The sequence below is a fragment of the Schistocerca piceifrons genome, chromosome 8 (assembly GCF_021461385.2).
Source record: "Schistocerca piceifrons isolate TAMUIC-IGC-003096 chromosome 8, iqSchPice1.1, whole genome shotgun sequence".
NCBI lineage: Eukaryota > Metazoa > Arthropoda > Insecta > Orthoptera > Acrididae > Schistocerca > Schistocerca piceifrons.
In genome coordinates, this window is record NC_060145.1 from 24,499,813 (window position 1) to 24,516,724 (window position 16,912).

The 16,912-nt window shown below is 37.6% G+C and overlaps 1 protein-coding gene across 2 annotated transcripts in view; it reads left to right on the top strand.

The window, feature by feature from the left end:
• Positions 1-16,912, top strand: part of LOC124711538 (vesicular glutamate transporter 1-like) — a 130,174-nt gene that overhangs the window by 54,972 nt on the left and 58,290 nt on the right. The window contains exons 5-6 of one of the 2 annotated variants that reach the window (XM_047241672.1): positions 1,627-1,801; positions 8,718-8,854. In XM_047241672.1, the coding sequence (XP_047097628.1) occupies positions 1,627-1,801; positions 8,718-8,854 (312 nt within the window). The remainder of the gene's footprint in view (positions 1-1,626; positions 1,802-8,717; positions 8,855-16,912) is intronic. The other variant, XM_047241673.1, reaches the window with a different exon arrangement.

The following is a 16,912-nucleotide window of genomic DNA, read 5'->3' on the forward strand; positions in this document are numbered from 1 at the left end:
TGTGTGTGTAATTCTGATGCCATTTTTGACTGAAAGCTTACTTGTTTGACAGTCCTTTCATTGTGCCTATCTGCGACTGAGCATCTCTGCTGTATGGCGAATAGCAACTATCCTTTTCATAATACAGGAAAAAACAACAACATTTTTAGTACACACATCACACGCAGAAATACATAATTAAATCATATGCTTTTTTTGTCTACCTAACCTTGCTCAGGTGGAAAATAAGGATGGTGCTGCTCACTAAAACATCCCAAATACCGGGTTGGGGCCCTTTGAAAGGACATAGCCAATTTTCTTTCACATCTTTCCCCAACATAGGCTTTGTGCTCAATCTGTAATGCCCTCATCATGACGTGTATCAGTTTAAAATTCTCTGAGCTAACTCTGAGAATGTAGTAGCATGCAAACTGAGGGTCTTGAACATGGATATGAACTTTAGAAAAATACAGGTTTTGTTACCTGAGGGCTAGCCCATGCAGATGGGTTTGTGACCCGACTGGCAGCAGACAACATTCTTGCCAGGCAAAGGCACCCCAATTCACAGGTTGGCCAACAATAAGGGCAATATGACTCATGAGATGGTTGGCAGAACTGGCAAATGACAGAAAGTTGGGTTAGGCAAAACAGAAAGGCGAAGACTCTCTGGTACGAGGGAAAAAAAAATTGTGTATATATAACAGTAACTTGTCCCAGTGTAGGCAGAAATGACTAACAAAAACAGGATAGCCCCACCCCCAACCCCACAGCTTACCCCACCCCTATCCAAATGAAATAACAGTACTAAGTGAAATACTAATCATGCAGATGACGCACTTCAATTTTGTATTTTGTCTATTTCAATAATATCAGAATTGTTTGAGCATGTAACCGTTACAGCTCTCAAGCCAAATTAAATTGTTGTTATTGTCACCACCACCACCACCACCACCACAGTTCTTAAGTTAATTGCATGGTAGATGTACCTCTCAAATTTTTAACAGATGTTTTTCAAATCATGTCTTTCTCTGAATGCAATTTCTTTGATATTGTGCTAAAATGGTGTACTCAGCACTGATTATTGTATTATTACATTTTATATATTTTATTGTTGTTATGATTAAAATCTTAGGCATCTGTACCACACCAAAACTGGGTCTGACTGCAAGTTTTATTTGCCATTGGGAGACAGTAACAACCTATGTCCCCTGCCCACCCACCTCCCTCTCCCGCGCGGAACTGTATCCTGGATCCATACCTGAGTGCTTCCAAATTAATGATCTGATTGTTTTTAGAACTGAACACCTTAAACTTTTGTCTTTACAATAATGCGATTGCTCACCATTGTCAGCAACCATGGAAAGGAACATAGAAGATTATCTGCTGTATTATGTTGCAATGTGTAGGAATCTAATCCTGTGCAATGCTTGGGTGTTTTAAGTTGTGTGCTTCTGAAGTATACATATTGTTTAAAGAATTATTCCTGAATAACTGAAATTAGTGATTATTTAAATCAGTGTTGTGATAGTTGTATCATTTGTCCATGTTCTTGGTTCTGTGCTGAATGCAGATGTGTTTGTGGTTCTGGAACAGTAAAGTGGCTGTCATATCCTTAGAGTATAGTGTAAATTGGTTTCTGTTCCTAAGGGTGTGACTTATCCATCAATACATGCAGTATGGGCACGTTGGGCTCCCCCACTGGAACGTAGTCGCCTGGCAACTATAGCCTTCTCTGGAAGCTATTTTGGGACTGTCATTGCAATGCCAGCAGCTGGAGTCCTTGCCGATCATGTGGGATGGCCATCGATCTTCTACGTTTTTGGTGAGTTTCTTATTCATAATGATGATGATGATGATTATTATTATTATAATGATTGTTGTATTTTTACATTGATCACAAGAAAGTCAGTATGTAAAGGGAGATGAAAAGTGTAATAATCATGGAAGATTGGAATACAATGGTGGGAGAAGGATGGACTGTCGTTATGGGAGCTTACAGGCTCAGTTGTAGGTATACGACAGCAGAATGACTCTTGAGTTCTAAAACATATTTCAGCTAGAAATAATGTAGAGAATTTTTAAAAATCACAAGAGGAGGAGATATCAAGCGTAATCCAAAAAGTAGGGTCTCCAATGTGCTGGGGCAGCAGGGAAATTGTTTGGATGGCTGTTGACCACATTGTTTTTCTCTTTGTTCCATCCACTCTCTACAGGAAGCACTGCACATCCACTGGAGCCTTCAGTCTTGGCTTGGCAGCCAGTTGTAATGGAGCTCCTATTAGCCACTACTGCCAGATGTGAAGTTCGTGCATTATTTGGTTTTTGAGTGCAGAATGCATTAATCCAATTTATATTCATTCATAATTGACAGAAGTGTATGGAGAGCCATGTATGGATGTCAAAAATGTCCACAAGTGGTGTAGAGAGTTTGCAGTAGGTCGTACTAAAACTCATGACAAGTAAAGAAGTAAAACGCCAATTGCCGAAGAGACAATCATGAAGGTTGAACAAATTGTACTTCCGGATTGGTGGATCATTCTCAATGAGCTCTACAGTGCTGCTCCTGGTGTTTCTCAAAGCACCATTCACCGGACTTCGACTGAGTGTTGAAATTTCAGAAGGTGTGCGTAACATGGGTCCCAAGAACGCTGATAGAAGGCCACAAACAGGAACGCATTAAAGCTTTCCGCCAATTTCTTAAATGCTATGCAGATGGAAAGAAGAAAATTTTGCATTCGATAGTCACAGGTGATGAAACCTGGGCTTTCTGCTTTACACCAGAGACCAAACAACAATAACCTGAGTGGCAGCATTCCGATTCGCCCAAGATGTGAAAATTCAAAAGAACACAGACTGCTGGTAAAGTCGTGGCAACTTTGTTTTGGGATTGAAAGGGGATATTGTTGGTTGACTTTGTTGTTCTTGGGACAACAACAAATGCTGACAGGTATTGTCAGACATTAAAAGAATTAAAACTGGTGATTCAGAACCGAAGAAGAGGAATTCTGAGCAAGCGCATATACCTTTTTCATGACAGTACTTAGCCCCACATTGCCCATCAAACTGGGGATCTTGAGCAACAGTTTGGATGGGAAGTCATCAGCCATCCACTCTATGTTCTGGACCTAGTGCCCAGTGACTACCACTTTTTCCCAAATTGAAAGAATTCTTGGTTGGAAGGCACTTCAGTGACAACAACAAGGTGAAAGATGAAGTCCAATATTCTTCAATAACATGACTGTGGACTGGTGTGACATGGGCATACAAAAATGCATCATTGAAGTGGTGATTATGTATCAAAATAGAAAAATGTTAAAGCTTCAAAACTATGTACAATTTAATGTAAACAAACATTCTTTATATTTAAAAAGTTGAGACATTGCTTTTGGGATAACTCTCATATTTGGAAAAGGCCGGAAGATAGGAAGATAAAAGCTGAATTACATCATGAGCTAGAGATCTGGAATCAGATATTTGATTTTAAGATGTAGAGAGAAGCAAATGTAAAGTCTGATCATAATTTAGTAGTGACGACAAGTAGAGTTAAGAGAATCCTCAGAAAGAATCAGTGTATATGGAAATGTGATACTTAAATATTGAGGGTTAATGATACTTGTTCAAAGTTCTCTGGGGCTGTTGACACTAAAATACTGAATACCACATCAGGTAACTCAGTTGAGGAAGACATCCCTGAAAAGGATAATCACAGAAGATTGGTAGAAAAATAGAGGTATAAGAAGTAACTGCAAGAAATTGTGTGCACCAGAGGAAATGCTGGAACTGCCCAACAAAAGAAAGAAATCCGAGAATGGTCATGAAAAGGAAGGAATAGAGCAATAGAAGTTACTCAGAAGTGAAATCAATAGGAAGGATAAGGAAGCTGAAACACTATTGCTCCAAGAAAAATGAAAATGAATTGGTTGGGAAATTATAAATGGAAGGGAAAATTCAGCATACAGAAAAGTTTTGGAATTCCACTGCTAAACAAATAGGTGAGACGCTATATGTAGGTGGAAAGAATACAAAGTTCTCCTCTAATGTGATTGTAGATGTAATATGCGTGTATATGGAGAACACAGGGGTCCAGTATTAGCCAGATTTTGTAAGAGTAATGGGAGGTTTGTGATCAAACAAAGCAGAATGCATAAATAAGATTCCTTCAGTATTTCTAAAATCATTAGTGGAAGAGGCAACAAAATAAGTATCCCAGTTAGTATAGTGAATCTATGGATATAAACCACCAGGCTTTATGAAGAATGTCATCCACACAATCCCAAAGATAGAAAGGCAAACTAAAGTGAGAAGTACCATACAGTCAGATAGATGGTTCATGCATGCAAGTTGCTGTCCAGAATAACAAATAGAACAATGGAAAAGGAAATTGAGGATCTACAAGATGATGATCAGTTTAGGTTTATGAAAGGCAAAGGAAGCTGTTTGACAGCTCTGGCATTGTGGTTGATAAGGAAGCAAGACTCAAGAAAAACCAAGGTTTAGTCATGGGATTTATTGACCTAGAAAAAATGCTGAACAACTTAAAATGGTGCAAGATCTTTTAAATCCTCAGAAAAATTGATGTATACTACACAGCAAGACCAGACAATACATGACATATATTGAGACTTCAGGAACTAACTTCCAGGGTACCAGAGAGAGCCGTAGTGGGCAAAAATTGTAAGGGAAGAAAAAGATCAGAATGAATATTACAATTAATGAAGACCTTAGGGGTATACGCTATGAGATGAGGTTAGCACAGGAGAGGAAACTGTTGCAGGCCACATCAGACCAGTCAAGAGTGATGACAAAATAATACTATACTAGTGAGCAGTGAAGTGACAGTTCAGAAGGGCAGGTAAGTTCTCCCATCCCATCCCACCTCTTCCTTCCTTTACTAATTGCCAATGAGAATTATTTGGCCTTGCGCAGCTTGGTCCATTGCTCTAAGTTCACCCTGTAGTCACAGTGTCATTCCCACCACAGGTGCCATCCAGGTAGCATCATAAGAAGCAACGGCTAGCAAATGAATACCTGTTGTTAACAGGATTTATGTACCAATCCTGAGTACCATTTATGCTGCTGCAGGCATAGCTTTGCAATTTTTTTTGATACCCACTATCCAGCATTCACTTATGTGTACAAAGCAGCAGCAAAGGTGTTTGGTGTTTCACTAAAAACTGTACAGAGAATATTTGCAGAAACATGGGCAACCGAGATCTGTGATCAGGAAATGAAGTTTCAATCCCTGAGGAAAGATATTAGTGGAAGAAGAACTGTCACTGATTTGGACAATTTCTAGAAAGATATTGATCACTTTGTATTGGAATTTTATGTCCATGGTGAGTATCCTATAAGGCAAAAGGTAGCAGATGTTTTAAATGACAAGATGGCTCTTACAGGAGGCCATCATTTCAGTGGAAGAATACTCAAATCTTTGGAATTTAGGTACAGAAAATGCAGTGATACAGTTCTGATGGAGAGATCTGATATTGTAGCAGCTAGGGATGCTTTGATGAGAAAAATGCACCTAATTGGGAAAGAAAATCATTATTGCTCTATTAAGTATGTGAATGAGACTTGCCTTAATCAAAATCATGCCAGACGACACACGTGGCAGGATTTAAAAGGCAGTGGTGGATTGAAAATACTATCAAAGGAAAGAGACTTAATGCTTGTCTTGCAGGATCATCTGAAAACGGCTTTATCAAAGATGCAAAGTTCATATTTCCATTTTTCAAATCCAATGATTATCTTTAAGAAAGGAGTGGTGATGTACTGAAACACTGGTTTTTAGATTTATTTCATGGTTTAGAAGAGGGTTGTGTGATCGTAATGGATAATGCCAGTTATCATTAAAGAAAAAAGAAGAAAATTCCTAATTCAAGTAAAAAAAAAAGAAGAAATTGTATAGGAGCTAGAATAGGCAAATGTTTTGACATCAGTCCACAGAAGAAAAGTGGAGATGTAGGTGGAAGTCAGGCACCCCAAGCACCTTTATAATCAATGTAAACTTAACAGCTTAGCAGCAGAAATGGGCCATGATGCTATGAGGCTGCCCCTCATATCACTGCCAATACAAATCAACAGAAAATGTATGAGCTGTAGTGAAAGAGAAGATCACATTCAAAAATTACACATTCAGAATGAAAGATGTGCACAATTTATTTGTAGGAGCAAATGTTGATGTCACAGTGGAAGACTGCATTAAATGCATACACCACACTGAAAATTTGCAAGAAGATTACTTTCTGAAGGAAGACATCTGAGAAAAGTTCATTGAAAGCATTGTCTTTGCTTGAATGACTCTCAGATAATGAGTCTTCAGAACAGGACAATTAAACAGCAGTAAAATGCGCTAAATGTTATGTTTCTTGTTCCTTCTCCTCCCCAGAGCTGTGAACTGTGTTCCCTCTCTCACTGCTCCATTTCTTGTCATCTTTCCTTTCCTCTCTTCTCTCAAAAGTTTATCAATATGAATCATAGCAACCCCTGGGTATAAACTGCCTGTGCTGGCATGTTTGTCAATGTTATTTGTGGGGAACAGAAGACCCATGTTCTCTGCTTTGTACCAAGGTTAACGAACTTGCAAAGGTAAGTAATTTTTAACTGTTGATGGAATCAAAACTGAAATAGCTTAATATGTTAACAGATGAGCAGTAATAACATATCTGGCTCTAAAATGCTTTCCAAAACAGATGAGAATACATTAAAATGTAGAGACTACTGTTTTACTACAGTATTTCTATACATATTCTTGACATATGGTTTTGCAATCATAAAAATTGTTTGAAATAAGTCATTGCCTACTTCTGATTATAAAATCGTTATTGTAGTCCACCAGTTGCTAGTTTCAGCTATCATACCATTTCCAAATGAGAGCCTTATAATACATTTGAGCATACATGTGCCAAACAGCATTGCCTGATGGCGCAGCTTGCCTGGTTCGGCTCGACAAGTGTCAGCCCGAAGGCTTCTGACTTACGATGACTTATGTGTACTGCAAGAACCTGAATGAGGGAAGTGTGCAGAAAAGGTGAAGATTGTGCCTTCTACATTTACTCCTCCAGCTGCCAATTCCACTCCTCCACGAGATAATCGATCATTACACTACTTTCAGTTTTAAATTGAATGGCAGTCTTCAGTTTTGGTATCTTATTGTCTCTCTCATATATAGTTCCTCTTAATAAAAGCCATTTGTATTGACAAACTTTATCCATGCTTATCCCACAATGTCTTTACCACTTCATCATTAGTTAGATACATATCAATAACTATGTAACCTACCACAGTAGTCCTCTAATGACATTGTCCAGCATTGTGTATTCATGCTGTTGTTAAAAATAAGCATAGATAGACTATTTTTTTTCTAACTTCAATCCATGCAAATTCTTGATACCCATGTGTTGTGTACTGGAATTCAACCAAGAAGTACAAAATTCTGAACTTTTGTCAGTTCTAATACTGTTATCATTTTAGAAATGATTTCTACAAAGAATGTCATGTCTGAAGATGCCCAGTACAGAACTGAGTAGGATGGGAACATGTAGTATATACAGAATGGTCACTAAATTAGGACCACCTACCAAATACCGGGTAGGGCCTCCTTTTTCCCAGTGTAAAGTGTATGACTGTGTTGAAATCAGATGATATTGTGGTAAAAATACTTCTAGTATATCAAAGATGTTGCATACCCTACATTACGAAAATGTAGTTGGTGTATGTTTGTTAGGGGAGGTGGGGAAGGGGGGGGGAGGCATACGCAGATGTGCTGCATCACACATGTGCTGGTGCATCTCTACCGACGTACAACTTGCACGGGTTTCGATTTAAGATTTTTTTGCAGCTGTTTCATTAGTTTCCTTGAGCTGAAGAATGTTGTCATAGCTGCATTTGCTTACCTATTTATCGGCAACTTTTACTTCTGTTTTAAGTGGCATTTCTATTGCAGTTGTATTTCTAATGTTTTTTATTTCTTGGATGTGAATCTATTGTAATGGTTGTGGTTGTTGGTTGGAGTAGTCTGTGTTTCCAGTTTCTATTAAAATCTTCTTTGCGTCTAAGACATATTTATATTGGTGAATAATGTGTTTTAGGTATTTTAATGTATACTTTCTTTTTATGTTATTTGTCTTTGGAGTTTTTCACTGTGGAATCCATATATACTAATCTCTTGGTGTTAAAACTGCACCACATCTGAGTTAAAACTTGAGCTCTTGAAATGATTCACCATTTTGTATGCCTGGAGCTGACTGTCTACCAGGACCAGTGTGGATACTAGAATCATAGTGGAGCATGGAATTGGGTGGTGGAAATGGAGGATTCAGAGAGCATCAAAATTAGAAATGTAATTCAAAATGAATTTATTCTGCAGCGGGCAATCTACCTTCTTCTGTCACATAATTAAATGGAGGGAGGGGGGGGGGCAGCGAGGCCTCCACATGTTTCACTGTTCATTTCCCACATTTGTACATACAAATCATACCCCAAGTGCCATCACTCCACCAGTGGTAAGCCAGGCCATTACTATTTAAGAGGCACTCATTGGTCCTGACATTCAGTTCCTGACAAAAAAGATGCTGAATGGCTTTGGGAAATTGAGTTTTAGCTCAGAAATGATGTAACTTGAACACTTTCTCATAATAATAATAATAATAATAATAATAATAATAATAATATCATCATCATAGATTACTATACTATACTGCTATGGTTTGGTATAAGATTTGCCTTCTGTATTGTAGGTTTGGTGGGTCTATGTTGGTGCATTGCATGGGGTGCCTTTGTAACTGAGACACCACAGCAGGACAGAAGGATTACTGATGAAGAACTTGATTACATTCGGTCTTCTGTTGGCCCTCAGGCCAACCACATAAAGGTGGTAAAGTACCATTTGTTTACTAACTGGTGGAGGTTACTAATTATTTGAGAGTTTAGATGTTTCACTGAAGTGGTAAGGATACACACAATTTCATTGCAGGAGTAAGATTGGAAGTAAGTTAAAATATATCACACAAAAATTAAAATTTAAAATTTGTGTTTTTTATCTCTGTATATTAACATACCCGCCCCCCTCCCCACCATGAACATGAACTTTGCCATTGCTGGGGTGGCTTGTGTGCTTCAGCGAACTGCTGAAAGCAAGGGGAAACTACAGCTGTAATTTTTCCCCGAGGGCATGAAGCTGTGCTGTAAGGTTAAATGAAGATGGCTTCCTCTTGAGTAAAATATTCCAAACCTAAAATAGTCCCCTGTTCAAATCTACGGATGGGGCTACTCAAGATATCATCATGAGGCGAAACAAAACTGGCATTCTACATATCTTATAATGCTAGAGCCCTTGATTGTGCAGGTAGGTTAGAAAATTTAAAAAGGGCGATGGATAGGTTGAAGTTGGATATAGTGGGAAGTAGTGAAGTTTGGTGGCAGTAGAAACAAGACTTCTGCTCAGATGAATACAGGGTTATAAATACAAAATCAAATAGGGCTGATGCAGGAGCAGGGTTAATAATGAATAAGAAAATAGGAATGCGGGTAAGCTACTATGAACAGCATAGTGGACACAATATTGTAGCCAAGGGAGACATGAAGCCCACATCCATCACAATTTATGTGCCAACTAGATCTACAGATGATTAAGAGACTGAAGAAATGTATGAAAAGATCAAATAAATTATTCAGATAGTGAAGGTAGATGAAAATATAATTGTGATGGGAGCTGGAATTTGATAGTAGGAAAAGGAAGAGAAGGATAGGTGATTATAGACCTTGGGGGGGGGGGGGGGGGGGCAATGAAAGGAGCAGCCGCCTGGTGGAATTTTGAATGGAGCATAATTTCATCATCACAGACACTTGGTGTATGAATCATGAAAGAAGGTTGTATATGTGGAACAGATCTGGAGACACTGGGAGAAGACAGAGATTTCAGAACCAGATTTAAATTGTAAGATATTTTCAGAGGCAGATGTAGACTGATCACAATGTATTGGTTATGAACTGTAGATAAAAGCTGGAGAAATTACAAAAAGGTATGAAATTAAGGAGATTGGACCTGGATAAGTTGAAAGACCCAGAGGTTGTCGAGAGGTTCAGAGGTAGTGTTGGGCAACAGTTGACTAGAACAGGGGAAACGAATACAGTAGATGATGAATGGGTAGCCTAAAGAGATGAAATAGTCAAAGCAGCAGAGGATCAAAAAGGTAAAAAGACAAGGCCTAGTAGAAGTCCTTGGATAACACTGGAGATATTAAATTTAACTGATGACAGGAGGAAATTTAAACAGGTAGCAAATGAAGCAGGTGAAAATGAATACAAACATCTAAACAACAAGATTCACAGGAAGTGAAAAATGGCTAAGCAGGGATGGCTGGAGGACAAATCTAAGGCTTTAGAAGTATATTTCACTAGGGTAAAGACAGACAGAGTGCCAACAGAAAAAATAAAGAGCTTTTGGAGAAAACAGGAAGCAGCTGTATGAATATAAAGAGCTCAGATGGAAAACAAGTCCTAACTAAAGAAGGGGAAGGTGGAAGAAGGTTGCAGTGTGTCTGTACAAAGGAGATAAACTTCCTGGCAGATAAAAACTGTGTGCTCGGTCGGGCACACAGTTTTAATCTGCCAAGAAGTTTCATATCAGCGCACATTCCGCTGCAGAGTGAAAATCTCATTCTGGAAAGGAGATAAAATTGAAAGCTATATTATAGAAAGGGAAGAGCACATAGATGAGAATGAGATTGGGAGATATGATTCTGCGAGAAGACCTAAGTTGAAACAAGGCCTCGGGGTAGACTACATTCTGTTGGAACTGCTGATAGCCTTCAGAGAGCAAGGCGTGACAAAATTATTTCATCTGGTGTGCAAGAGGTATGAGATGGGCAAAATACTCTGACTTCAAGAAGAATGTAATAATTGTGATTCCAAAGGAAGCAGGTGCTGACATGTGTGAAAATAAATTAAATAAGTAATTGTTGCAAAACACTAACAGGAATTCTATACAGAAGAATGGACAAATTAGTAGAAGCCATCCTTGGGGAAGATCAGTTTGTATTTGGGAGAAATATAGGAACACGTGAAGCTATACTGATTTTGTGACTTACTTTAGAGGATGGGATAAGGAAAGGCAAATCTATGTTTGTAGCATTTGTAATCTTAGAAAAAGCTTTTGACAATGTTGACTGGAATATACTCTTTGAAATTATAAGGTGGCAGGGGTAAAATACAGAGAACAAAACGCTATTTTCAATTTGTGTAGAAACCAGATGACAGTTACAAGAGTTGAGGGGCGTGAAAGAGAAGCAGTGGTTGATAAGAGAGTGAAGCAGGATTGTAGCTTATCCCTACTGTTATTCAAGCTCTACATTGAACAAGCAGTAAAGGAAACCAAAGAATTTGGAGCAGGAATTAAAGTTCGGGTAGAAGAAATAATGAAGTTTGCTGATGACATTGTAATTCTGTTAGAGAAAGGAAAGGACTTAGAAGAGCAGTTGAACAAAATGGACAGTGTCTTGAAAGCAGAATATAAGATGAACATTAACAAAAGAAAGAAAAGTATAATGAAACATAGCTGAATTAAGTCAGATGATGCTGAGGGAATTAGATTAGGAAAAGAGGTACTTAAAGTAGTAGATGAGTTTTGCTATTTTGACAGCAAAGTAACTGATAATGGCCATAGTAGAAAGGATATAAAATGTAGACTGGCAATGGCAGTCAAAGTGTTTCTGGAGAAGAGAAATTTGTTAACATCGAATTTAGATTTAAGTGTGAGAAGTATTTTTGAAAGGTGTTTGTCTGGAGTGTAGCCATATATGAAAGTGCAACATGGATGATAAACAGTTTAGACAAGAAGAGAATAGAAGAAGGGATCAGTTGACGGGACACATTCTGAGACATCAAGGGATTATGAATTTAATATTGGATTGAAGTGTGGGACATAAAAATTGTAGAGACCAACAGATGAATACAGTAAACAGATTGAAAAGGATATAGGTTGCAGTAGTCATTTTGAGATGAAGAGGCTTGCACAGGATAGAGTGGCATGGAGAGCTGCATCACACCAGTTTTTGGACTGAAGACCACGACAACAACATTAACATAATGGTGCTCAGTTATTTGTGTTTTCATCTTGGTATATCTTACTTTCATGTAACATCACTGGCTGAAGTTCATTGAGTAACATTAACTTTGTACTTTCAACATAAAATTTGTCGTATTGCAAAAAATAGAAAATCTTTTTTTGATAGGCTCAGAAAGAAATGATGAACTGTGGTTTTGAAAATGGAATTTAATTTGTCAAATTCTTCTTCTTCTTCTTCTTCTTCTTCTTCTTCAGACCTGACAGAAATCATTTATGGGATTGACCAAGGCTCAATCTGTTGCCCACTATTGTTTCTAAGTATTTATATAAAAGACCTTTCCATCTAATATACAACAAGCACAATTAGTTCTTCTTTTGGATGGCATGGAATTGTAATCAATCCAAGCATACATACGGCAACAGAAAATAGGGTAAATGTTTTTAAAAGCATCAATTACTGATTTTCTTTGAATGGCCTCACTGCCAAACAGCAGCAACAACATCAACCACCACCTATTCAGTTCTGCACATCTAGAGGTACTGCACCAATCATAGGTGTAACAAGTGCTGAGAAATAACTACAGTGGAACCTTCAGAATTTTTAGATGTCCATATTGATGAAAATTTAAACAGGGAAAACAAATTTGGAACTCCTAAAGTGACTTAGTTCAGCCACTTTTGCACGTAGAATTGCTGTAAACATTGGGGAGTAACAAGTCAGTAATTTGAAGGATTGTTCACTTCGGTGTGTCTTATTTTAAATAAAACTGGGAGCTTCAGGAGCTCAAAAAGAAAAAAGGAACATTCTGAGGAAAATACTCAGACCACGGAAGACTACTATGGGACTTGAAAGAAGAGGAAAAATGAAGAACTCTAAAAGTACACTGAAAATATCACAGGTAGAATGAAGAAATGGAGGTTGAAGTTCTACAGATACCTACTAAGGATGGATGAATGCAGATTGAACAAAAGGATCTTCAGCTGCATCATGTGGTTAAAGATCAAATTGAAATGGGTGAGGTGAAGATGCCTGCAGCAGAAGTTGGAATTATGGCACACATGGCCCACAGTACGAGAGAGATCAGAAGCAGAGTTAACAGAATAAAATAATCCCAAGAGACCACCAAACAGGAGGCCCAAATGGGTCATTTCTGAGGAGAAGAGAAAAAGAAAGAATGAAGAGGTTCTCGGAGGAGAAGACAAGAAAAGCCAAGAAGTCTTAAGTTCTTTGCGGGCCACAATTGGCCAAATTCAGGAAGGGGGATAGGGAATAATGTTGAGGCATAACTCATCATTAAGAAAGTAAGTCTTCAAAAATGTGCTGCAAGAATAACATACGGTGCTCACCCACAATCACCTTAAGGAGTTACGCATTTTGACTACTGCTTTGAAAAAAAGAAAATAAAAGAAATAGAAAAACAAATTATGCGCGCGCGCGCGCGCGCGCACACACACACACACACACACACACACACACACACACACACACACACACACACACAGTGCAGAAGCGCTGTAGCAAACAATTATGAAAAGGCCTTGCACAGAATTGCAGTTTGGGGGGTGGTTTTGGTGTTCGGTTCCTGTTTGAGGTAGGAACATCTGTCTTACTACAGCCATGTAATAGCATAGTAAGCAAAGAATGACAAACCGGAAATTGATAAATTCCTTTTATTAAAACTTGTAATGAACCTGAAATTAATGCTCAGCTAATGGCACCATTTGTATGTGCACTGTTCAGATTTTATGTGCGGAAACTCTCTCTCTCATTCAGATTTTACAGGCATAAACAGTCACCCTTAAATAATTCCAGACTGGAGCGGGAACAGATAATTCAATTTGGTCCACCGGTGTGTCAGACCTTGTTCCTTGGATTTCACGTGTGAAAACATGTTTTTCTGGAATGTTTTTGAAGTTCCCCAGTTGTGTACTTTATGCTTGTGTGATTCGTTCAAACTTTGCACGGAGAAAATGGATAATGTCAAAACTAAAAATTTTTTATCCAATAAAATTTATTCATTGTCAAGAATTGGGTTTAAAGTTGAGCCAAATGTAGCATGTAAAATTCGTTCTTGGGTGAATTGAAGGTTGGGAAAGGGTATAAAGTGAATCATATAAATGCATTCTTATGATAAAATTGGAAACTCGCTTTCAAAAATCTAGCTTTATTTGGATTTTATATGCATAAAACACATTTTTCGTGAGTGTTTGTATCCACACCAGTTGGATGCTTCAGACCTGCGCAAATCATTTCAACATAAAATCTGGTTTTACATGAATCACACTTGCTGAGATGAGATGGTTTAAAGTGATACAGATGATGATAAAAAATATTGTGGTAATTATAAGAAGTATTTGCAAAACTCTTTCATCATCCAGGTTTTTCCATGTGAAAAACCACATGTTTGTGCAAGAAACTGTTTTCTGTAGAAATGTGTTGCATTTTAAGTGCTGCATTTGGATATAATTAAAAAAAACAGTATATTAGAGATGACTATTGTTTCATTATTTTGTATGTTAAAGAGCTTATTCACCAGTGGCTTAAAATAATCAAAAATCTTTAGCCATCCAAACCAGTGCATGTAGCAAACTAGAGTTATGCCTAACCTTGTACAAAATTGTATACTGTTTCATCAAGCCTTTAAAGCTCTGTCGATGACCACAGAAAAAATTAAACTACTGTAACTCTAAATTTGCTATAAAAATAATTTTTGGAAAATAGGACACTTTTTTCTAATCAGCAGAAAATGTCTTACTGCTTTTTCTACTATGCTATCTTGTAGAATATTTATTTTAGGACAAAACAAGCTTAAGTCCGTCAATTTTTGTTCAGTATTGGAAAGTTGATGTTATTTTGTCAGACATTCTTTATTTCGAAATTGCTTTGCTTATTTCAGTCAATCATACTTGTACTTGATTCGAACTGATTGTTGTAACAGTTTGTGACCAAGTTATTCAAGAGTTTTTGTAGCAGTGGTTTCTTAATTTTCAGTTTTTATTATTGCATGCTTTAAATAAATATTGCCAAGAATTTTAGGTTCAGAGATAATAATAAGATGTATGCTTTTCAATAGCCTATTATTTGTTGCATGAATCGTTCAGCTTGTTATGCAGTAAGCTTTTAAGTAATTTCATCTGTGTAATATGATCATATTGTAAGTTCATGTACATAATATAACTGTTTATATACATTATTATCATGAACTTTGCACAGTATTTAATGTTTCATTCAGTATTGTATTTATATTTGCTGTTATTTCGTGTTTTGTGACACTTTATTAAGTATTTATGCTTGTTTTTCTAATGCTTGCATATTAAGTTCTTACGTGTATGGCTAAAATGTGTGTAATGATAAAACAAAAAATTAACAAAATAAACAAAATTAAAAAATATGAAACAAAATTACAAAACAATAAAAATAACAAAAAATAAAAATATGAAAAGAAATTAAAAAATAAAACAAAAGTTTTTCTCGTCTCCCATCGGGCGCCTCCCCAGGTGGCGGATAGGGGAATGCTCACCAGATATGGTGGGTACCGGGGAAATAAAATACCCGGGGTGGACCAAAACTAGAAACTGCTGCCTTGTAGTATGATATTGGCTTATCAAAGGCTAAAGGAAGAAAACCTCGAGTAAAAATTACCTGGTCCTCCGGGTTGGGGGTTGTGCAGTGGGGCAGCTCCTCACTCACATAAAAACATAAAAATGCTAAAAAACCTAATAATATGCCTCGGAAAAATGGAACTTTGGACGACGAACTGGCGATGCGAAACGGAAAATTATGTTTGGATATTGGAATGTGCAAGGTATTTCCACTAAAATAAATTTACTACCTGCAGAACGTGACATGTTCAACATGGATGTTGTCGTACTCTCTGAAACAAAGAAGAAAGGCCAAGGAGAAGAAGAACTGGATAATTATGTACATATCTGGAGTGGAGTATCAAAAGCAGTAAGAGCCAAAGCAGGAGTCTCCATTATGATAAAGAAATCATGGAAAGAAAGAATCACAAATTGGACATTCATCAATCAAGTATTATAACTGTTGAAATGACATTATTTGCTAGGGAAGTTGTGATTATTGGCGTATATGCATCCACGAACGACACAAAAGATAAGGAGAAAGATACATTTTGGGACACCCTCAGGGAGACTATTGAAAAAATCCCAAGAAGAAAGGAACTGATTATCATGGGAGATCTGAATGGAAGGGTAGGAATTAGAGAATCTTGTAGAATAGTAGGAAAACATGGAGAGGACGAATATAATGACAATGGGGAACGATTGATTCAATTTGTGAACAATTTGATCTAAAAATTACCAACACATTTTTCAAACATAAGGACATTCATAAATATACTTGGCAACAGAACACCAAAGAACTTCGTTCTATAATAGATTATATTATCATTAGGCAAACAAGTAGTTTCAAAGCAGTAGACATCAGATCTTATAGAGGAGCCCAGTGTGGATCAGACCACTATCTAGTTAAAATGAAGTCTTTCTGGCCATGGAGCCATAACGGCTGTACAATACGTCAGTGCCATCCTCTGAACGATAGTGCAACCATATGGGCAACATATCAGCGAGGCATCTGTCTTCATGGATGACAATTCTCGCCTCCATCATGCACATCTTGTGGATGACTTCCTTCAGGATAGCGATATCACTCGACTAGAGTTGTCAGCATGTTCTCCAGATATGAACCCTATCAAACATGCCTGGGATAGATTGAAAAGGGCTGTTTATGGAGAACGTGACCCACCAACCACTCTGAGAGATCTACACTGAATTGCCATTGAGGAGAGGGACAATCTGAACCAACAGTGCCTTGATGACCTTGTGGATAGTATGCCATGACAAATA